At 38.7% G+C, this 24,917-nt stretch overlaps 1 protein-coding gene across 1 annotated transcript in view; it reads left to right on the top strand.

Moving 5' to 3' along the window:
• TMEM260 (transmembrane protein 260) overlaps window positions 1-21,527 on the top strand; it is a 70,776-nt gene extending 49,249 nt beyond the window's left edge. Inside the window, 7 exon segments of the mRNA XM_004010675.5 lie at window positions 1,010-1,179; window positions 3,404-3,575; window positions 6,665-6,813; window positions 11,759-11,935; window positions 13,664-13,717; window positions 15,228-15,318; window positions 19,204-21,527. Coding sequence (XP_004010724.4) covers window positions 1,010-1,179; window positions 3,404-3,575; window positions 6,665-6,813; window positions 11,759-11,935; window positions 13,664-13,717; window positions 15,228-15,318; window positions 19,204-19,458 — 1,068 coding nt within the window. The 3' untranslated portion in view covers window positions 19,459-21,527.
• Window positions 21,528-24,917: the final 3,390 nt, after the last annotated feature.

Consider the following 24,917-nt stretch of genomic DNA (forward strand, 5'->3'; position numbering starts at 1 on the left):
AGTATTTCTTCTCCTTATAACAGAAACTATGTAAATGTAGATAGCAGCTGAAACCAACTGTGTGTGTGTATTTCCAAGAGACCTGATGAATAATACCTTATTTGAGTACCTGAGTTCTGAATCAGTTGAGAACAAGATAAACCAGTACATTGGGTGGGAGAATCACCTTTGTTACCAATAATGATGGGGTTGGAGACTGTGGTTAATATCTGTGGGCAATGGAGCCTCCTCATCCTGTATCCCTAAACAATCTAGTCACAAGCAGTGCTGCTCAGGACAGGCCTCTTCCCTCCCCAGTTCACCTCACCCCAGAGTCTGCCCCTGGACAAGTACTTCCTGTGGGCAACTCACTTCCAAGAGAAAGAGAGAGGAAAGAGGAGAGCTCTTCAGGCCCAACTCCCAGACTCTCCAGTAAGCTCAGTCCCTACAATCCTTCCAGGAGAAATAAGTGAAGGGAAAGAGTGTTGTACTGGTGGACTTCCCTGGTGGCGCAGAGGTTGAAGCGTCTGCCTGCAATGCGGGAGACCTGGGTTTGATCCCTGGGTTGGGAAGATCCCCTGGAGAAGGAAATGGCAACCCACTCCAGTATTCTTGCCTGGAGAATCCTATGGACGGAGGACCTTGGTGGTCTACAGTCCACGGGTCACAAAGAGTCAGACACGACTGAGCGACTTCACTCTCATGGAAGGAAACATCAGGAGTTAAGCAAAAGCATTTCTCTACCTCTTCAACTTTGCACATTAGGATAAAGAATTCAAGGTTAATTATGCAGTATAGAAAAGACTTTGTGGATCCAAAAAGGGAGATCCACATGTCAAACAGGGAAGGAAGAATGCTTGAAAATGGAAAAATCAAGTGACATGGAGTTGAGTTGGGAAAGTCAGTTAAGACATAAATGACACAGGCATAAGCAACTAGATGCATGCAGTATATTTTTAAAATATATAAATAACTGATTGATTACATAAAACAGTCAGTTGGATGCACTGTTCCCATGCCTCGTTCACAGGTGGAACGATTCTGGATGCAGAGCAATGCAGTGGTGGCTGTCCTTGCTGGCATCGGTTTGGCTGCCCTTGTATCTGAGAGTGACCGAGTGCTCAACACCAATGGGCTTCAGTATCTGGAATGGCTTTCAGCAATTCTTTTTGTAACTTGCCAAATATATTCTAACTATAGGTAATACATGGTTATTTTTATGAAAAGTAGCTTTCTGGCCAGAGACATTTGGGATATTTAGATTCTAGGGCTTTGTTTTATCTTTACCTTTCACTAGCTTTCAAAGTGGGATAGCTTGATCTGAATGCAGTGGATGTTAAACCTTTGAACAAGAATCTCAGCATGAGTGATGTGTAGTTTCAGGGCATTGCAAACAGGGGTTCAAGTGGTGCTTGTAAACTGTCTGGATCCTAGAGCTACTTTGTAGAATCTTGGATGGCATCAATGACTCCATGAACATGAGTTTGAGCAAGCTCTGTGGAGTATATGTAAAATTCCATGATCTAAAATACCACTTAGATGGAGAGTAAAGACATTTGAAGTTTTGCTTTTGTTTGTTTTTGCCATACCACTAGGCTCGTGGGATCTTAGTTCCCCAACCAGGGATCGAACCTGCACTCCCTGTGTAGAAGCACAGAGTCTTAACCAATGCACTGGCAGTTAAGTTCAGTCACTTAGTCATGTCTGACTCTTTGTGACCCCATGGACTGCAGCAGGCAAGGCATCCCTGTCCATCACCAACTCCCGGAGCTTGCTCAAACTCATGTCCATGGAGTCATTGATGCCATCCAGCCATCTCATGGACTGGCAGGGAAGTCCCAATTTGGGCTTTTTTTGTATGCCCTAAAATAATTCACTTTGTGCTTCAAAGAATTTATCTTTTGAGTAATCCTTGGCCCTTATCTAGTATACTGTGTAGTAGTGTATATTAAATATTTTGAATACTCAAAGTTCTGCAAGTTTCTTAACCCTTATGCATTATTAGTGGTGTTTGTATTTTTCAAAATCTGCTTAATGACCATTATGATGTAAATGTCAGTCAAACGTAAAAGATGTAAAGGCTTGGATGATAGTTCATTTATTTGCAGTAATATTGAATAAACTTTATAGAAGTGGAAGAGTCCGCTGGAGTTTTGTTATAGTGAGATTTGATTGGTACTTTAAAAGCCAATGTACTTCATAATGCCGAGGAGCAGCCATGTTAGGGGCCTTGTGGGAAGGGGAGGCAGATTCCTGATACAACTCCATAGCTGGCTCAAGAAGGGTTTGCCAGGCCCACAGTGTGTTTCCCACCCCTCTTTTATCCCATTCTTCTCCTGGCTCAGGTCTTTAGGGCAACTCAGTTTCCACACCAGGGATGCCTGCACAGACTGGGTGGCTTGGTTTGGTTTGGATTATTTTTGCCCCCAGGTGAATGGAACTTTGCTGGGTGGCAAAAGGTGAGGCATCACCCTGCAAAGTAGGGAATCACGGTAGGAAACATTTGCATCATCAATTACAAAGGCAGGGATAGTATTTTGTTCCTGGAAGTATTAATTCGCTTTGTGATGCTAACTCAGTCATTCAGCTTTAGGCTGTGTTTCTTATCACCATTACATGTAATGGACCTGATAATAAGAGGAAGGACATTGCTTGTTCAGTTTTTTGATGCTTTTTCTCTCTTGTATTCGTTTTCATTTTTTGTGAAAGGCTCTGAGAATTCATGCCAGTTTTTCCTTTGAAGTTATAAAGTCCACTTCATCATCGAAAAGAGCTATACTGCTGTTGCTGGCAACAGTAAATAATGCCTGAAGAGAAGTAAATATCTCAACAAATTATTCCTTCCCTTCTTTCTCATTGGGTTCATCCCCTAGTGATAATCAGCTTCAGTATAAAAGGGAGAGAGGAACACAGAGCCAGTGATCCAGGGAAGTGGTAGAAAGGATCAACTTCTACATGCAAGAGAGTCAGACAAATGTGCAAATTTGTGCCAGAAACTGGCAAATTTCCTTTTGTGTTTCTGAAAATCCCTTTGAACCAAATGGAATTAACATGAAATTACCTTATACTCCAAGTGGAATCAGAAACCTTACTTCTTTTTAGTGAAATTGGATATGTTTTTAGGGGTAACATGTACTCATTATTGAGTACTAACTGGTTCCCTTTTTATGGAAATGATTATAAATTCCAGAAGTAAAGCAGTATGCTGCTTTTTTTCACTCGCACAATTAGTTCTACATTTTTTTCCCCAGTTGGTAGTGTTCCCTTTGAAATATATGCGTCCTCTTAGAAGATATGTTAGAATATTTAAAACACTAAGTATAAATTGTATAATGGGAAAGGAATGGAGTGGGGAATAAGCCTAGTCTTATTAAAACCAAAACAATGTGTTGCTATTCTAATATTTTTAAATCCTTTTATTTAGCATTTGTGACCAAAGGACCAACTATGTGATTGATAAATTTGCAAAGAACCTTCTATCCTCCATGCCTCGTGATGCAATTATCTTACTCAGAGGAGATCTACCAGGGAATTCTCTCCGTTACATGCATTATTGTGAGGGACTGAGGCCAGATATTTCATTAGTGGATCAGGAAGTAAGTATGTGAGAAATAAACTTAAAATATAGTAGTAGCAGTTGTTTTAAAACATGTGTATTTTAAAGAACTATTTCTTTTTTGTAACAGTGCATGGGTATAGTTTTCATGATCACTCTGAGGTAAAATATAAAGCACATTCTTTCCTTTACTGTAACTAATAGGATAAGTCATGTGTTTCTTCTTTCTTTTTTAAACTGAGTGTTTTAAGAATTAATATGTCTCAGATTCAAACAACATCCTAGGTCTCTAGTTCACATGGTAGACCATGACAATACTGTGTTGTGAATTTATTTTTAAATTGTTCTTTTACATCCAGTCAGCTCAGCCATTCAAATTAACCCTGCTCACTGGTCCAGGGATTAAAATAAATTAGACTGACTATAAAATAAGTCATACTGCAAGTAAGTAAACATTTCACTCAAAATAGAAATTATTAACCACAATTCTGTTATAGAATTTGTAAAATTTTAGATCTTATAACAAAAGTGTGTTGGGAAAGGACTTGTGAAAATTTCAAGGTCTTTTAAAACAATCTTCTGGAACTAAAAAAAATATATTTAAACTATAGGATTTATCGTTTAAGCCATAAATAGTTAAAGGGAACAAATCTATCTCTGGTCTTTTTAGAACCATCATCAGGAAAAGAGAAATTCTTAACCTCAAAAAAGTACTGTTAGTTTGATTGAGCAAATTATAGGCACAATACTGATTTTTAAAATTTTTTGCAAAAACAATACTTATTTAATAAATGTCATTCAATTAATAAATAATGAAAAATTTTGAGAACACTTTAAACAGATTTGCAAATATAGGGAAATTTGAAAATCATACATATTTTTATAAGCAGTTTGCATTTATGTCATGTACACTGATGATTCATTTGGTCTTGATTGTAATGATCTAGAATCTGACAAAAGCTAGATCATTTGTTAATAATATGGTATACCATGATTTTAAATACAGGTACTATGTTTGAGAAGCTTGGATTTCAAAGTTAATTCAACCTGAATTCACATCCTTATCCTCTCACTTCCTGGATGTGTGACTTAGGGCTAAAGAGTTTTCCTTTCAGAACTTCTGTTTCCCTGTCTATAAAATGGAAATAATCATTAGATAAGTAAGTTAGGATGCTTTTGAATGTAAGAAACAAAATCCCTGACTAAGAGTAGCTTAAACTATGGAATTTTTAATCTCACAAAACAAGTAGTCTGGAGAAAGGAGCTTTTAGGGTTGATAACAGAAGCAGTTCCATGATGGCTGTGTTCTAGGGCAGCTTTTCTGCCGGTCTCTTGAATTGAAGGATGCCTGGTTCCAAACATTGCATGCAAAGTGCTTCTTCTGAGTTCTCTCTCTCTCTCTTCCTGTATTGGGAATAACATGCGCCCCAGATGCCCCCACCAGACCCGATTCAGGCCCCACTAACCAGTGTTGGGTCACATGACTCCTCCAAAAACTACTCACTAGCAAAGGAGAATGACTGTAACTCCCTGATTAAAACCAGGATTGTGTTAGTTGAAAGAAGGATTGGCTGTTGAGTGGGCAATCAACAGTATCAGAAATAATTATTCTCACATGAGGTTATTATGAGAATTGAGTGAGAAACATTAAGGTCCTAGTACAAAGTGGTTATTTAATGAATGTTACTATTCCCAAATAGGGGCTTCCCTCATAGCTCAGTTGGTAAAAAATCTGCCTACAATGCAGGAGACCCCAGTTCAATTCCTGGGTTGAAAAGATCCCCCGGAGAAGGGAATCCACTCCAGTATTCTGACCTGGAGAATTCCGTGGACTGTATAGTCCATGGGGTCACAAAGGGTCGGACATGACTGAGCAACTTTGACTTTTGATTCTCAAATACTGAAACTATTGGGAAATAAACTCTAATTCAATAAGTATTTTTTGAGTATTTCCAATATGTTGTTGCTGTTCAGTAGCTAAGTCATGTCCAATTCTTTTCAGCACTGTGGATTGCTTCCTGCCAGGCTCCTTGGTCCATAGAATTCTCCAGGCAAGAACACTGAAGTGGGTTGCCATGCCCTTCTCCCGGGGATCTTCCCAATGCAGGGATCAAACCCACATCTGCACTGCAGGTGGATTTTTTACCACTGAGCCACCAGGGAAGCACCCTCTACATACGTAGATTAAAATTAATTTGTTACTTCTAGTTAAATGACTTGTAGAGACAGGTAAAACAAGACATAATTGCTCAAGTGATAATATCCAAACTTTAATGAAGTCTTCTTTAAAAATGAAATCTGTACATATAAAATTGTAGAATGAAGTATATATTAAGTATAGAATTAAGAAAAAATTTAATACTAATGATTTATTTTAACCAAAAGAATATGTAAGGACATGTAATTAATTTGGAGCTATTAATAAATTCAGATTATTTAGCCAAGGGGTTTTTAACTTTGACACCTAGGTTATATGATTGAACTTCTCAAGGGCAGGGATTATATCTTCTTCACTATAGGTTAAGCACTACTTGTTTTTGTTTTCTGAATAAATGAATGAAAGAACAGAGTAATGACACATCTCTTTATTTTGCCTAGGTTGCCTAGTCTGGCCATCAAAAAGGCATTTCAGCTTCAGCAAACATAGTTTGGGAACTATTCTGTGCCAGGCATTGTGCTAGGTGCAGAGGCAATGAGGTGAAAAGATACAGTCCCTTTCCTATAGGAGCTCTCAGTCTAGTGAGCAATAGGCTAGAAGCCATAATCAAGGTAGGTACATAGTGCTACAGGAGCATCTTGTTCTGCTGTGAAAACTGGGGAGGGCAACCTAGAGGAAGTGATGCCTAAGTGTTCAGTACACTCCCTAGGTATAAGAACAGGAGGTCCTTCTGGTCATAAACTAGGTGCTGATTTTATTGATAGCTGATAATTATAACTTAAGACATAAAATCTAAGATCTTTAGAAGAATAGTGGCACATACCTTGGTTGCATTTGTATGTATTTTTCAATTATGTTTATATTTAATGAGTAACTCCACATTTGGTAACTTTTTCATCATCCTTGATAAACTTAGTTCTTTTTAAAGAAACATATTAAAAGCATGATATCACATGTTATCTTTCTGGCAGATGATGACTTATGAGTGGTATCTACCCAAGATGGCAAAGCATTTACCAGGCGTCAAGTTTCCTGGGAACCGGTGGAATCCTGTGGAAGGAATATTACCTAGTGGAATGGTCACATTTAATCTTTATCGTTTTCTTGAAGTAAATAAACAGTAAGCATTCTTTTCATATAACAGCTTTTCTAAAATCTTAAGCTTTTCTAAAATTGTTTATGTAGCAGCTGTGCTTCATCCAAAAGACCAATTTTCTACACCTATTTCCCTGTCACCGGTGAGATTATCTTTGTAATTAAATAGAATATCTGTGCATAAATGATACCAGGCAAAAATAAATGTTATTGTTCTGGGTAAAAGAAAAATAAAGACAGATTAGCAAGAATAGCAAATAAGATCTTAGTACAATTCAGAGAAATTGGAGATGTGCCTGCCTACTTGAAATCATTGCAGGTAGATCGCAAGCAATTATAGTTTCCCCCTGATCAACACCATGGCCCCCTTTTAAGTTTAATGCAAATGTTTTCTGGAAATAATCACTATACAAAAATAGCTTAAGGATTTTTTTCTAAAGGATAAGGCATTTTTATAAATAAGAAAAACACCTACAGTTATGCTGACTGAGATAACATATGAGAATTGTGAATTCTATACTTCAGAACATAAAATTATTCATAGTTAAGGTCAAGAATAAATAACTCCTTCAGTGGTATACTGTTGAATATTTTTCCTGTCCGTGAAACACTTGGGATTGTCCAGAGCCTGAAGAAGAAAACTTATTTCATAATTTCTATTCTCTTATAAAGGGGATTTCAGAAATTTTTGTAAATTCCAAAGTTAAACTGTCCCTTACTAAGAACATAATTAAGTGGTACTTTGGTATTCAGAGCCTGAAGTTTACTGTGGCTCATGAAGTAATATGAAGGTAATAGATATAAATGTGCTGTGAGAGTAATAATTAATTGTTGTATTTTGGAATAAAATATTAACAACATCTCCAAATAGGCATTTTTGGTGCAGTTTATTTAATTGAACCTCTTAAACATTAATTGAACCTACTATGTACCAATTTGTATTAGGCAATAAAGTGAGACTCAGTTCCAGATTTAAGTAGACTACAATCTAGTTGTATATATACATAGATATGAATACAGTTGGCCATAATGATGTAAGCTCTGTACTAACAAAGCCTTGTAAAGTGTGAGACACAGTAAATGTTCAATGTGTGTTTACTAAATGGATGACTTAATTGACAGTATAAGCCAAATGTTCTGGGACAGTGGATGAGGAAGCAATTAATTCTGCTGAGGGGCATTCATTCAGCATTTATTTAATAAATACTGAGTATTCAAAATGTCCCAACACCTGTACTAGCTGCAGATGGACAGGTGTGATCCCTGCTGTTACCATCTTTGAGACAGATGTCAAGTGATGCCTTAAATGTGAAACAGATAAGTTATAGTATCAGCTGGTAAGCATGATAATACTGGTATGGATGAAATTTGGAGACTTAAAGACTAAGAAAGAATTTGCCAAGTAGATAGAACAGTTAGGATACAGAACAAATCCACGACCCCAGAAACTCCCTTTTTCTGCTCCTTTGTTGTACTGTCCCCAGACCCCTAACCCTCACAACCATGGATCTATCCTCTGTTACTATAGTTTTACCTTTTCCAGAATGTCATATAAATGGACTCATAAAGTATGTGACTTTTTGATACTAGCATACCTTACTTTAGCAAAATGCTTCTGAGATCCTTCCAAGTTATTGTTGTGTATCAATAGTTTATTCCTTTTTGTTACTGAGTAGTATTCCTTTGTATGGATGTACTGCAGTTTATCCATTCATCTATTCAAGGACATTTGGGCTGTTTCCAGTTATTTGTGAATAGAGCTGCTATAAACATTCATGTACAGGTTTGTGTATGAATATGTTTTCATACCTAGGAATGGGATTATTGGATTTATTGGATTATTTGTTTTCTTACTATTGAGTTTTGAGAGTTCTGTGTATATTCTAGATTCAAATCTTTTATTAAATATGTGATATTTTCTCCCAGTCTTTTTGTTCTTTTCAGAGTGTCTTTTGCAGGTAATTTTTTTTTAATTTTGATGAAATCCAATTATCATATTCTCTTTTATGGATCATACTTTTTGATCTCCGGTCAAACAACTCTTGCCTAATGCCAGGTCACAAAGATTATCTCGTGTTTTTTTCTAAGAGTTTTACAGTTTTATGTTTTATATTTCAGATCAAAAATCAATTTTGAGTTAATTTTTGCAAGGGGGTTGCTTAGAATAAAGATATTTTTGCCTATGAATGTTATTTTGTCCTAATATCATGTTGAAAACATTTATTCTTTCTTCATTTAATTGCATTTGTACCTTTTTCTGTATTTACCAAAAAAAAATACTTCTGGGGTTTTTTACTGGTTTTAATTTGATTAGTGTTTTCATGGCATATCTTTTTTTTTTTCCTTTTGCTTTTAGCCATCTATGTCATGTTTAAAGTGGGTTTCTTGTAGATAGCACATATTTGACTCTTGTTTTATTATCCATTCTGACAATTTGTCTATCATTTCATTTATATCCAGACTATTTGCATTTAATGTAAATATTGACATGTTTTAGATGTACAGCTATCATTTTATTATTTGTTTTCTGTTTGTTCTTCTGTTTCTCATTCTACTGTTGCCCTTCCTACTTTCTTTTGGAAATTTGATTTTTTTTAGCATTCCATGTTACGGTGTCTCTTGGTAAATTTTTTCAGTGGTTGCTCTTAGAATTACAGTATACAGACATATTTAACTTTCACAATCTATTTACTACTTTTGGAAAAGGAAATGACAAACCACTCCAGTACTCTTGCCTGGAAAATCCCACAGACAGAGAAGCCTGGCGGGCAATAGTCCATGGGTCACAAGAGTCGGATATCACTTAGTGACTAAACCAATTTACTACTTCAAGTGAACTGTAGAAATCTTAGTGGCATGTTAGTTCCTTTACTCCACTTTTGATTATGTTGTCAAACATGTTATATTAGACATATGATAATTTTTGTTTTCAACATATGTTTTTTAATTTAAGAGAAAAAGTAGTCTTAGATATTTGTTGAGATATTTACCAGATCTGTTGCTCTTCCTTCAATCCTGGTGTTCCAGCTTTCCATCTTGTATCATTTTTCTCCCTTCTGAAGTTAGTCCTTTAGCATTTCTTTGAGAGCAAAACTGTTAGCAGTGAATTCTCTTAGTCTTTCTTTACCCAAAAATGTCTTTATTTCACCTTCATTTTTTAAGGATATTTCTGGATATGGAATTCTGGGTTGGATAGTTCTTTTTTTTCTCTCACCACTTTAACAGTGTTATTTTATATCCTTTTGCCATGCATGGCTTCTGTTGAGAAATCTGCAGTTATTCAAATCATTGTTTCTCTTGTGTGAAATGTGTTATTTTTTTCTGACTGCTTTCAAGATTTTTTGTCTTTAATTTTAAGCAATTTGATTATGATATATCTGGGCATGAATTTCTTTGCGTTTAACCTGCTTGGGATTTACTAAGTTTCGTGAATCTGAACGATTATGTCTTTCACAAAAGTTGGAAGTTTTCTGATGTTATTTCTTTAAGTACTTTTCCTGCTCCACCTTTTTTCTCTTCTCCTGGGATTCTGATGACTCCAGTGTTAGACCTTTTGATATTGTTCCACAGGTACCTAAGACTCTATACTTTCAATATTTTTTCCTCTTTGTTTAAATTATACAGTTTCTCCTGATCTAGCTTCAAGCTCATTGACACACATTTTGTCTTTCTAAAATTATATGAAGCCCATCCAGTGGAGGAGTAATGGGAATTTGCTCCCAGTTCTTGGAACCACAGCTCCTCTGGTTAGCGAGAAGTGTCCACTTCCACAGAGTTACAGGAACCTGCCCAGCTGCCCCTGTGCTGCTGCTTCTGCTGCTGACACAGTGTTGCCTGGTGCCCAGGGAAGGAGACCAGGGAAAAAGTTCTGGGGATTTCCTCTGCTCTTCCAATCCTTACAATTTCCTGTTCCTGCTCCTTGGACTTGGGAAAAAAGTGAGGGGAAGGCTTCTCTTGAGATCTTTTTGTTCTCACTTGGTATGTATTTTGGCTTTCAGGCTTCCTTTGAGTTCAGGCCAGGTAATCCTGGAAGATGAAAAGGAATAAACTCACCACAGAGTTGGTGGAACTCAGAATTCTGCTTTCGGAGAAGGCAATAGCAACCCACTCCAGTCCTCTTGCCTGGAAAATCCCATGGGCGGAGGAGCCTGGTAGGCTGCAGTCCATGGGGTCGGGAAGAGTTGGACACGACTGAGCGACTTCACTTTCACTTTTCACTTTCATACATTGGAGAAGGCAGTGGCACCCCACTCCAGTGTTCTTGCCTGGAGAATCCCAGGGACAGGGAGCCTGGTGGGCTGCCATCTCTGGGGTCGCACAGAGTCGGACAAGACTGAAGCGACTTAGCAGCAGCATCAGCAGCAGAGTTCTGCTTTCTTCCCTCAGTCTTCTTTCTACCATTTTCTGTTCAGAATCTTCAGATAGTTTTTCCATGTTTAGATTTCAGAATTAATTTAGAGATAAAGTGCCTATCCTCAGGATACTTCTGGGCTACTCAGAAGGATTTGTAAATGAAAACAGTAGGTTCAATAAAATAATGCTAAAAGAGATTAAAAGTAAAATGCAATGGAAATTGGAAGACAAAAAGACTACTAGTGTTAGTAGTACTACTAATATGAAGACATGTTTCCACCTATAAAATTTAGAAGGTAGCAAATATGTATATTTACACATGAGACAGAACAACAGACTCTTTCCTTGTGTTTGTCCCCAACTGATTTCTTACCATGTCACAAACAGGTAGGTTTTATTATTTATGTCTGTGTGCTTCCCTTCAATCCCCAGACAGCTTTTTTCCCCACTAATATAAATTTAAAGCAACCTGTTGGCAGAGATTTAAAGAAACCAAAGTGTTCACAAATGGTTTATTGGTAACTGAGGTTTAGAGTCAAAAATGACCCTTCCTGAGTTATATGTATATGGCCTTTAGAACTTTAAGCTGATAATACATATTTTTCTGTCTTCAATAGAAAAGAAACATTTGTTTGCATAGGAATTCATGAAGGCGACCCAACCTGGAAAAAGAATTATTCACTTTGGCCATGGGGTTCTTGTGACAAATTAGTTTCTTCAGAGATTGTATTCAACCCTGAGGAGTGGATTAAACTTACGAGAAATATTTATAACTGGACTGAAGACTATGGAAGGTATGGAGGGCAGTTGTTCCCCATCAGTGTGTAGCTGTTTTTTTTTGCCTAAAACACTTACTAAATTTTGAAGTGCCTTTTAAATTTTTTGATTTTTTTTGTTTTTTATTAGTAGTTAATATTGCTATTTGCTGCCCACAGAGTATCGTGATAGAGAAGGAGAACATATATTTCTTGTGCTCAGGCTTGAAGAACAATGGAGAGGTGGAGGAAAGGCAGTGATGGTTCAGCGGGCACCATGTAGTTAGATATGTGCCACCATCCACGTCCAGCTCTTGTAATGCTACATGGTCCGTCATCCTGTATCTTAGACCCTAAAAGTGGGAGAGATTCATGAACTGAAGCAGAGCTTTAAAACTCACTCTGTTGTCCCTAATAGTCCCCACCCACATAAACTTGTCACTTTTTTTTTTTCTTCTTCTTTAAGAATGGCTGATCAGGGACCTCCCTGGTGGTCCAGTGGTTAAAACTCCCCACTTCCATAGCAAAGGGCTCAGGTTCCATCCCTGGTCAGAGAACTAAGATCCCACATGCCACATGGTGTGGCCAAAACAAGAAAAAAAAAAAAAAGAATGGCGGTCACTTCTCTGTAGGAAGACTGGGATTTAAGTAACTTTTTCTTCACAACTGTTTGGCGTTAGCCTCGTTCTGTTGTTTTGATTAGTCTTCCTGGAAGCATCTCTACCTATAGTTGACTCTCTCCCATATGGAAAATGAGTCACCATCTGAAGATAGGCTCTCTATTGCCTATTTTTTATAATTAAATTATGAATTATGCAAAGATTAGATCATTACTGCTTATAATTCAAATGGGTAACCGTTCCCTTCTCCAGAGAATCTTCCCAACTCGAGGATCAAACCCAGGTCTCCTGCATTGCAGGCAGATTCTTTGCCAGCTGAGCCACAAGGGAAGCCCAAGACTACTGGAGTGGGTAGCCTTTCCCTTCTCCAGAGGATCTTCCTGACTCAGCAATCAAACTGGGGTCCCCTGCATTGCAGGCAGATTCTTTACCAACTGAGCTATCAGGGAAGCCTATAATTCAAGAGCAACCCTCAAAATCAAATGAACAAATACTGCCAAAGTTTTCTGAGTCAATGTGAGCAAACAGACCCCGCTGCTGTGCTCCAGCCAGAGCTGGATAAGTAGTTGTGTATCAAAGTACTCTGACCATTGTGAGGAAAAGCTGGAAAATCCCCTGTTCTCCCAACAGCTGATACAGTACACAGCATCACTCACTGCCTCCATTTTATCAAAATAGACACATGCTAAGAGAAATTTTAATTAAGTGGGAAAAAAATCAGTGAATGGTTTAGCCAGTGCTCTTTGAGCAGCATCCTAGCTCCAACAACGATTTATCAAAGCCAGGAGTCCCCTCTCCTCACAGCTCTGTGGCTTTCAGCTGTGCCCAAAGAGGAACCCAGGCCTCACCCCCACCCCACTGCCCACCTGACAGATCTCGAGAAGCCTCCAGCCTCTTCCCACTGAGCTTTTGTGTGCTCCTGTGAGGCAGTGGGGCTCATTATGCAGATTAAGAATACATTTACCAAAACCTCAAATTCCTAACCATCAAATATTTCTAGGGGAGTAAGTTTGTTATTTTGGTCTCTATCCGTACTTCAAAATGCAACATATTTTATTTGCCTTGTAAGATTATAAAAGAAAAATGACATGTCCATAACAATAAAGGTAACTGGCAGGAAAATGTTACCGTTTTCTTCTAACTACAGGTTTGATCCTTCTTCCTGGGAATCTGTGGCCAATGAAGAGATGTGGCAAGCAAGGTGACTAATTTATACTTTCGGTTTGCAGTTTATTTTTAATGTAGTAGAAGTAGCTTGTGGCACTTTTCATTTGGGGAGCAGGAGGGCATGGTGACAATAAAAGTAATATTTGTGAGCAATTATTTTGTTTGGGGCATTGTACTAATTGTTACTAAGGCATAATCTCATTTCATCCATACAACAACCTGTGAAGAAGTCGATCTTACCCCATTTTACACAAAGAACAAAATGAAAGCAGAGAGGTTACTTGTCCAAGGCCACATAGCTCTACCAATAGAGTCCAAAATTCCCATCTCTCTGACTGGAACATTCACTCCTGTGCTCTCCTGCCTCCACTGAACCAAAGTCAGTGTAATTGATTGAGGAGAAATTGATAGTTACCACCCTGACCCATGTGTAATGTGCTAGCTAGTTATTTAAGCACTTATTGAAAACTTCGTAGAGACCAGGCACCGTGCCAGGCTTGTTGGCTACACGTAGGACTATGACACAGTTCCTGTTGTCAGTGCAGTAGACAGACATATTCCAAGAGGTTTGACTGTTCATGTGCTAGATGCTGGACTTCCCTGTTCCTATGTGAAATGAACACTTCACAGTGATGCTCTTGGCTCTCTGTGTTCCTGCCATTATTTTAAAATATTCAAAATATCTAACACTAACAGACTTTGGCCTAAAATGTAAAAGGCCTAAGTGATGCAGACAGGGGTACCAAGTATGAAGTACTTCCTCCAGGAAAAATGGATTGATGCCCACTCTGGGCCAGGGGCTGAGTGCACCAGGAATTGAGTTAGGGTGTAATACATTTAAAGAGGGTTTTTGTTTTAATTGTCAGGAAATATGGTTCTTGACAAAATAACAATTACAAAAAAGATAGTCTTTGTAGTAGTGTTTTGGAAATGTCAGAAAATTGCATTTCTGACATTGGAAATGTCAGAAAATTTGTTATAAGAACAAATACTTGCTTTGAGGGACTAATCAAAGATATACCAAATGTTTGCACGATTCTTCAGTGTGACAGTGTGGGAAAGCTGGGAGAGAAATCACATAAAGGAAGAAAGCAGGTCATTATTCGGGCAGGTATTGATTTAATTGGAGTGCTGAATACAATTTGGATGAGTTCATGTGGTCAAAGAGTCCAGCCACCTCTGAAGAACTGGTCACACACAGCATGAGCCATTGTGATGGGTATCTTCAGGGATGTGCTGACAGACTCAGCAAGTCTCCCCACCACCATCCCCCCCCACCCCCCCAACCCCCTCCGCGGCCCCGTTCCCAGCTGCTCTTGCACAGTGAAGATCTGGAGGGAAGGTGATGCACAATAGTGATGATGAACAGAATGCAGTGTCTTGGGATTGGGGGGAGGGTTACTGTTGGTTCAGAGTAAACTTCTGTGAATATGAAAGAAGTGAAAAGAGTATAATAAAGGATTCTGTATGATCCTCATCAATGGAAAAGTCTGGCTGATTTAGTTTTGAATGTGAAATTGACGCGAACACCCTCCCACTCCCAGGATGAAAACACCGTTCTTCATCTTCAACCTGGCAGAAAGTGCAAGTTTGCCTTCAAATGTGAAAGCTCAACTCTACACTCACGCCTATAACGTATGTTGCACTTTTACATATATAAATACATTTGGTGGGAGGGTAGTTGTGACTGTTTGAGATGTAAAGAGAGTGTATCACAGAGTTTTTACTTTTTTGTTTCCAGATTTATTTGGCATTATAAAACGATACAAATGGAAAAAGAGTCATGTGTCTCTCAAATAATATTTAAAGTAAATGACCATGGTTGACAAAACAATGTAAGAAGTCCATGTCCTCATCTCCAGAACTTGTGAATATGTGGCCTTACATGGCAAAGGGCACGTTGCAGATGTGATTAAGGATCCTGAGGTGGGGAGATTATTCTAGATTATCCAGGTGGGCCTAATGTAATCACAAGGGTCCCTAGAAAAGGAGGTAGGAAGGTCAGAGTCAGAGAAGGAGACGTGGCATTGCAAGCAGAGGTCAGAAAGAGATTTGAAGATTGCCAGGTAGCTGGCCTGAAAGATGGAGGAAGGGGCCTCAAGTTAGGAAGTGCAGGCAGCCTCTGAAAGCTAGAAAAGGCAAAAAAAAAAAAAAAACACAAAAAAACAGATTCTAGATCCTCTAGAAATATATGATAATACATTTGTATTGTTTTAACTGCTATGTTTTAACCGCTACATTTGTGGTGATTTGTTACAACAGTAATAGGAAACTAATAACGATGGCTTTATTTTCTTAAAAAGCAGTTCTGATGGGTCGCCCTCTATACAAAAGTCATGACCCTGGCAACACTTGAAACGATTGGACCATGGCTGGTTGAGATTTCATGAGAGAGATAAAGGGTCGTGGAGAATAACCCCAGGAAGCCAGACAGCCTTCACATCCAGCCATGCTAAGGCTCTTGCTTAGCTGGTCCTCTGTGATGGGAACAAGGGTACAGACCAGAGGCTTGCTTTGCTGTAGCACTGTGTTAACAAGGCCCTGCTTTTCTGTGATTTATAGCACTGGACTCTTCCCCACCTTCTGAGATAGTCTTGGAGCCTGCAGTATAGGAAACAGAATTCCTGGGAAAAGCCAATGAGAACAGAGCCCAGGAGCTGTATGTCTAAGCAAGTGGTTGTTTATGCTGCCTCTGGGCTGCTGTGGATCTGCTCAGCCAGGGCGTTTGTTTGGGACTGAGTCAGAATAGCATGGTGTCCAATTAGTGTGACAGATTTCACTCCTCAATTGTGTGCTTATTGGCCCATGGTTTACTCATGTATGCATTTACTCACACAGCATTTATGGAGCACCCAGTCTGTACCAAATACTGTGATGGAGATGATCAGGCATTGGCCCTGTTGTCAAATGGGCACACGCCAGAGAGGGAGATAGAAGATAAAGTCCTCAGCTAGTAGTGAGAGATACAGGAGGTGTGCAGAGGTGCCAGGACAGAGAGAGGCATATGAGCACAGCCTCCCGGGGAGAGGTGGCATGGAAGGAGGGAAAGCTGCCAGAGGAGGTGTCACTGCAGTGTCATCTTGAAAGATCAGAGGAAGCCAGCCAGACACATGTGGTGCAGGAGACCACAGGGATAAAGGTACACACCTCTGAGGTGCCCATCAAGGACAGCCAGGGACTAGATACAGGAAGCAGTGTTCTAGAGTTCTGACTGGCAGTCAGGGAGTCCCGGTTCAAGGCCTGCTCCACCATTCATTGTTAACTGTGGGCCAATTAACCTTTCTATTTTTTCTTTCCAAAAAAAAAAAAAGTGGATTATAAACTTTATAGATTATCTCTCACATCCTGGCCACGTCAGATCCATTTCTTCTCTAATACCCTGTGATTCTGTGAAAAACAAGTTGTATTTAGTTGGGAGGAGTCCAAGACTTAGTAATATTTTATGTTCTCATCAGTGATCCGTTCCATGGTCAGTCTTTAGGCCACCACTAAAGCCAATTCATGGATTTATTGTCCCTTTGGGCCTGCAGGCATTACTCTGTTGAGTGAACACAAGTCTATAGCATAGTCTATAGGTATCTCCTTCACGTATGTCTCCAGGTGTGTGATATCATTTGCAAGACAAAGCAGCTCAAATACTTGATGGGTCAACACAAATCACCTCCTTGTACAGGTTTTTCGAGAACATTCTTATTAGGTATAGAAGATATTTTTGTTATTATTTACATTGTCCTGCTCAATAGTTATCCAGAACATTAAGTTCAGGTGTACTGGGAAAGCAAGAATGATCTGTTATCTTTAGGAATACAGTTGATACACTGAAGATGTCCCCCCAAACTAGACTAAGCTCCGCTAAACTTAATGTCACAAAAATTCACGCTTAGAGGAGGAAATACAATTCTCACATGATGAAAAATGATAAGATGCAGCTTCTTAAGATACAGCACAGGTGACTAATGGGCCATCCAGAATGAGCTGATAAGACATCAGGATCAGAATGTTTTAGAAAAGGGTAGTGTGGCTGTTCTGATGTCCAAAGACGTAGCAGGGAGGTCATGAAGGAGCCTTTTATTCTCTTGAGCCATTGGAAAGTGCTTACTGAGCTACTGGCATCCATCTTGCACTCCAAAATCTAATCAAGATTTTGAAAACGGCTAAGAAAAGAACCTGAGCAGTTCTTGAGCACTGACTTTGTGCAGGGCAGCCCGCCATGCATTTTCCACATGTCCCTCATTGGAAGGAGGCTCAAGAAGAGGAGCAGCAGATAGGGAAAATAAAAAAGACTATGAGAAAAAGTAGAGAAGCTTTGAACATTTTACCTAGAAAATAAAATGCTGACTTGATAGCTTTGAAGTCTATGAAAAGTACGAGGTGACTCTTTCCTATTTTATGGAGTGAAGGCAAGGGGAAAAGAACTTTAAAAGGCAGCTTCAGGACTAAGGGTTATTAAATATCAAAATGACATAAAAAAATACAGATTGGGGAACTTTTCATGGGGATGTTGTTTTGAAAAAGATTGGGTAGGAGTTGGGGAAATAGATAATATAATTGGGTCCCTTTCAACTGAATGATGTAATAAGCATAGTTCTAATTCAAAAAGCCCTTGTCCCTGGAGAAAGCATCATTACTTGTCCTGTGCTCTCATGGCGGGAGCTACCGGTTAACTCAAGTGCCTGTGGATTTGACTTCAATTTGATAATCCCCAAGAAGGCTGTGAAAGTCCCCAATAAGCAAGCAGAATATTGTTTTGTAGATTTGCATCTACTTTTTTGGTTTATTTGTTAAATTTTTATCTTTTTCCTCTAGAAAACGCAATATTAAAGATTCTAATTCTATCCAATCAACACTAACTCTGATATTGAAAAACAAAATTCTGAATTCCTGGGGGCAGAGTTTTAACTATGAAAATTGTTATTTTAGGACACCGTGGAGATTTTCAACATCTCACTTTAAGGATGTCTCTTAAATTATATTATGCCCAGCCTGTTGGATGCTGGATTTGTTAGAGGTTTTCTCTTGCTGCTATTGTTAATACTGTTGTTTATAATGTAGAGAGAATTTTATGTAAAAATGAGGGACAAAATTTAAATTTCTTCAAGTTCTTTTTCCATGCAGTTTTCTAAAGAAAGTTACTTTTTTTTTCTTTAATAGCTAAATTTAGAGTTTCAACCTCTCTGCCTATTGCATAAATAGCTTTCCATGAATTAGAACCAAATCCCTTTCCCAGAACATCTTTCTGGAGGAAGAGCATTCTTTCCTGACATAGTGTGTCTTAAATTTCCTCCGCAACATCCAAAAAACCCCAGAAACAGTTTCATATGAAGTGCATTTGCCTCCTGCTACTGTAATAATTACAGTGTCATCCTTGCATTTTCTGCATGGCCTAGCAACGATTAGATTTTTACTACAGGCTGCTTGCATTATTTTTTCCCTTGTGTTATTAATTCCTCTGTGTTTTCTAGTCTTTTTAAAAAAGTCAAGGGATAACAATGGAATGCCAATGTTTTTGCTGTCTTCCAGCTTTATAAAGAGATTGTCTATTTACGAAAGGAACACCCGGTGAATTGGCACAAGAACTACGCCATCTCCTGTGAACGGATGCTGCGCCTTCGGGAAAGAAGTGCAGACCCTGAAGTCTTGCTATCTGAAACCATCAGACACTTCCGTCTCTACACTCGCAAGGCCCAGAATGATCCCCAGCTGGCCGATATTTCAGTTGCTCTAAAGCACCTAAGAAAGGAACTACAAAGTCTGAGAAATATGAAAAATGGCTGAGACAGCAAACTGAAAAACTGGCTCGGCTTTCAGCTTCCAAAATTCCCAAGTCCAGAAGCTTTCCTCTAAGAAAAGAAATGCCATTAAAAAATGGAAGACTAGGTCATCTCCCAGATATAAGTAACATGGTGTCATGGTACTGTTTTACGGCAGAGTTAGAAACTGAGGTGTGCTATTTCCACAAATTCTATTTAGCCTGTGTTACTGAATTAGCATTTCAGTGAGAATATTTTGAAAAATCTTCCTAATTCCACAAACTTTCATCAAATGACTTGCTTGATTAAATTCTAGAAGAGAATGAACTATTTTCATATACTTAAAATATCGACCATGAATCTTAAGGGACCTGCTTATTGGGATTGGTATTAAAATTAAATTCTTAAAATGTTAATACCAGACCAAAGACATTCTCTGGCTCCCAGAAATGAAATTATTATTATTTGTTTTAATGAATCTTGTTACACTTCAAGCTAGAGTTTGGGGTGTGGGGGATGGGGGGGGCATTGGTTTTCTTTCTTTTTTTTTTTGTTTTTGAGTAGCTGTAGTTGTTACATAATCTCACACTTCAAACTAAATACCAACCAGATGATATTTTGGAAAAAAGTTAAGGTTTTATTGTGTTCGATCATTCTCTGAAATCACTAAAAAAGTAAGCTAATTGTTGTTTGCTTTTTTTTTCCAGTTGCTTAAACTGGCAAGTAAAAAGGATTTTGTCTTTCCTTAATTAATTTTATATTCATGTTCTACTTCTATTTGGGCTCATAAATCTGGACCCAATAATTAGGAGGCTTCCTGCTGCCAAAAAGGGGGGTAGGGGGGGTTCAGGGGTGTGGGGAAGTGGCTCAATAAATTCATTTCTGTTACAAGCATCTTTTATACATATTACTAAAGAGAACATAGTAAGAAATGCAAATAATAGTTCTTTATTTTATTATGACAGTTAATTAATAGCAACCTGTTTTAATGAATAAAGTCACTCAGAGTCCTTCAGCACTTCCTAAGTAGAGGCCTGAATCTGTAGGGATTCTTTTCCCCCCAATTGTATAGCTCCTAAACTCCAAGCACTATATAGGCCCCTGTATAGAAATGCTCACTAATGAAGAGGGAGGGCTAGAAGCTTGTCTGCATTCAAAGATCACTGGTGAGTCATTCAGCAAGAAAAGGCCCCTTACCAGGAATAGTCACAGTTCCGTGGCATTGTACTAGCGAAAGGGTCTGATCAAAGGTCTCCTGTGGAGCTTGCATGGTTCCCTTTCATACTACGACCATAATTAAAACCACTAATTCTCTTTTAAAATGCTGCAGGATGCCATGTAGGCATCTGTCTGGAGTGTCCTTTGTGATGTCATAAGCTGTTAAGGACCAGTGCCGAGGGCTTTTGAGTGAAATGCCAGTCATGAAGGTGCTTCAAGACAAGGGTGCCTCTAAAAGCTTGACAGGGCCTTGACTGCACAATTCGAGCTGAATTTGCCCCTTGTCAGCTGCCAGTAAATAAATCTCAAAGGGGGAAAAGCTGAAGTTTCATTACCTGATCCATGGGGCTTTGTTGGTTTTGGCACCACACAGGGGAAGCCCTTGCCCCTCCATTCTCTGGATTTGAAGATGTCCATCGGAGCCTGCAGTGCCTGGACAGGGTTCAGAGCGGAACCTTTTGAAGAGTGTCAATAGTTGTAACAGTTCAGCTGTTAGGAAGACAAATAAATGGAGGAGCTCATTAATCCGCTTTTGGCTCTCAGTGCCTTTTGCCCTTTTATCACAGCCTTATTAGGCTCCTACTCATCTTGAACCAGAAAAAAATGAATTGAAGTTGTTGAGTACTAATTGGCAAAGACTTTTAATCATGGGCCAAGAACTTTCACTGACTTGAAAGTAACTTCTCCACAGGGAAGAACCAAAAACCTGGTTTACCTTAAAACAAAAAACCTGTTGGAGTTCAGTGTGGTGTAAAAATTTAAGGAAGCATTGAGAAATTGTCTCAATTGATCCATTTGAAAGAATTATGTAAGATTATGATTTCTACTTTTCTTTTTAAACACTGCAATAAAATTCATATACTCATTCCCTGGAAATGCACTGTCTTTATTTTTTCAGAAGAGACACTATGTGTGTGTGTGAGATGATCATGTTGGGTTTTGAAATCTATATTCTGTATAGGGAGTGATATGTAAATATTCATTTCAGCATCTACCTACACATCTTGTTTTAGAGTAATTTCCGACTTATGGCCATAAGTATGGCAAATGAAGGCCTCTTTTTAAAAAATATCTGCATTTTAAATGTCTGTCTATGCTATGATGCCTCATATACATCTGAATATGCTTTGCATATTGACTGTTGTCAGATGGTGCATAGATTATTCTGTATTTGTGCAACAGTGACTTTGGACCACTCTCTTTGAGAAAGCAGTGATACGATGGCCCATAATTATGGGGTCATAATTATTTGAATTTCTAAAAACCAGCAGTGAATGGAAAAAGAGCAAACTGAGCTGAGATTTGGGGATGTTGGGCTTCATTCCAAGATCAACTACTTTGAAGAATTCTTTCCTTTCTATTTTGTGAAGTTAAACCATTTGCTTTCTTTTCTTTCCCTTCCTTCTCCTGGGCTAGTGCACAAACACCATAAAATCTGACAGAAGGGGTTTCCTTCAGTCTAACCCCTGACATGGAAGAGAATGTGAAGGAGGTGACTTCTCATGCAGGATTTGGCCAGCATTCCCCTAGCAGTGTCCCTAGAGTGCCATGGGTTGGCAGTATGACAGGAACCCCACAAGGCCAACTTCTGCCTGGACTTTGGCCTAAGGAGCAAGTTGGAGCCAGAAGCACTGTCTGCCTCTCCACAGGATGCAGTGCCCTCATGCCCAGCACTAAGGCTGGCACACACCAGAGGGCCAGTGGAGAAGGGGGTAGTGGCTTCCATGCTCCCTAACAAACCTCCCCAGCCCTTTTCCCGCTGATCGGAGATATACTTGCTTCTTGCTGTTGACTTTCCTCTTTGTTTTTCCAAAGGATCCTTTTTTTTTTTTTTTTAATGCCTTTGTTCTATGATTCAAAATGTAGCCAAAATAGAAGGGAATCAATGACTTGTGTCCTATTTTGAAGTCTTCTAAGGGAAGCGAAATGTTATTTCTGCCTGCATTCTTAGTACTTTCTAATGATAGAACCAGGATGTTTATACCCATTATGATACTTAAATAAAGCTCTTTTTGAGTGTTAGGATTATTGTATGATACCCTGCTGATTTCTTTAAGACATCAGACTAGGATATGAAGAGTAGTTTTTTAAATTCATATTTTGAAAGTTAAACAATGTGAGTCATTTTTCAGAGTTCCCATCAATATCTTTCAGAATTTAGAAATATTAATACTTTTAATATTTAAGAAAAAAGTTAATATCAAAGATTGAAAAAAATGGATCCTATTAAAGCAAATCCTTTTATTCTGTTTTAATTCTGGTATATTTTGTGAAAGCACCAGTGAGGAGTAATACTTAAAATTCTGTTCTTCGAACTGGCTCCGAGCCCTATGGTAAAACAGTAAAGAAATTCTAACCCAGTAGGAGATTCACACTGCTTTGTTCATCCTCATATCTTGTTGTGGATGCAAGCCCATCCTAAGACTTACACTTACAAACAAATAACTAATGTTTCCAGGGATTCTGGGAACATCTAAAGGCCAAGATCTTGGCACAGCCTTACAGAGCAAACAGGGAGCTGAAGCCTAGCAGCGATCATATTCAATGAAGACGTCATTGTCAGTGCTCTCTAAAGGTCTGTTTGATTTGGATCAACGTGGACGATATAAAAAAAGCCTCAGGAATAGTACGATGTGCTTACCTGGATATTGGAAAGTAAACTAATAGGAATATATCTTGAGAAAGGGATTTTTCTGAAGAAAAAATTCTGATTGCTGTTCAACAATGTAATATATATTTGCATATACTGGAAAGATTAGCTTATGTCATATTGCAACAACAAAAAAAAAAGATGGTGGGGAAAGACAGGTAGAGGTTCCATAACTGTAAACAGAGAGCCTGAAATTGTTGCCCTGTAAATGGAATTATCTGGATCTCTTCCGCCAATCCCAAGTGTTATTGGTGAGGGTCAATTTTTAATAGCACAGATAATGTGATGATTTTTTTTTAAGTTGATAAGATTAAGAAAGTTTCAAAGTATAGATCGAACATGAAGGCAAATAAATGGACCATGCTGCCATCCACGTGCTCCAATTTCACAGAGCACCCAAGTAGTCACAGGTCTTTTTGGTGCCATTAGATGAGGTTTATGTTAAACAAAGGTCTAATAAAAGATAAATAGAAATAAGCCATGTCTAAGTTTTAACCCATTCAGAATGTTGTTTAGAATTTCTTATAAGTAGTATGAGATGGTAAGAATAGACAGAAGTATAATTTTTATATTGGCAAGTTCTTTATATATTATATATGATAAACTAATAAATGGAGATTGTCCTTTTTTGAAATATGCAAACCATCACCATCTTCTATTTTAGAAATGTTATCTGAAATGGAGTTATTTGGGGACTTCCCTGGTAGTCTAGTGGTTAAGAAGCCACTTTCCAATGCAGGGGACGCAAGTTCAATCCCTGGTGGAGGAACTAAGATTCCCACATACTGCAGGACAGCTCAGCCCAGGTGCCACACCTAGAGAAGCGGACATGACACAACAAAAGATCTTGAGTGTCGCAACTGACCCAACACGGCCAAATAAATAAATGTTTAAGGAGTGTTTTAAAATAATGTAACCTTTTAAAGAAAATCTTTTTGGAGCTTTTCGCATATAAATAAAATATTCCCTAATGGTTGAACCATTGGAAATACCCTTAATACCTGTGGTTGTCACTTACATGCATAAGTATGTGTGACTAAAGGGGCTTCCCTCGTGGCTCCGTGGTAAGGAATCTGCCTGCCAATGCAGGAGACACAGTTTCAAACCCTGGGTCAGGAAGATCCCCTGGAGAAGGAAATGGCAAGCTACCCCAGTATTCTTGCCTGGGAAATCCCATGGACAGAGGAGCCTGAAGGGCTACAGTGCATGGGGTTTCGAAGAGTCACACACAACTTAGCAACTAAATAACTAATGTGTGACCAAAGCCACAAAGGGAACAATGCTTGGGAAGTTAGACTCAATTTTCCCTCCCTTAGACTGTAGTGTGAGGGAACCTAAATAAATCACTTATTACCCTACATCCTTGTGTACTGTCTGAAACACAAGAAATCCCTGGCATTCTAACACTTGAACTCAAAAACTGCAACGGAGGATTAGAGGACAGGGTAAAAGATGCAAGGACTAAAATCTTGTTATGGTATCTTCCCCCAAATGGGTTTTGAAAGTAGAAGGAAAGCATTGTATTTTTGGCTGCACCACATAGCTTGCAGAATTTTAGCTCTCAGACCAAGAATCGAACTCAGGCCCCTGCAGTAGAAGCACAGAGTCTTAACCAT

This window comes from Ovis aries, chromosome 7, assembly GCF_016772045.2.
Source record: "Ovis aries strain OAR_USU_Benz2616 breed Rambouillet chromosome 7, ARS-UI_Ramb_v3.0, whole genome shotgun sequence".
In the NCBI taxonomy this organism is placed as follows: domain Eukaryota; kingdom Metazoa; phylum Chordata; class Mammalia; order Artiodactyla; family Bovidae; genus Ovis; species Ovis aries.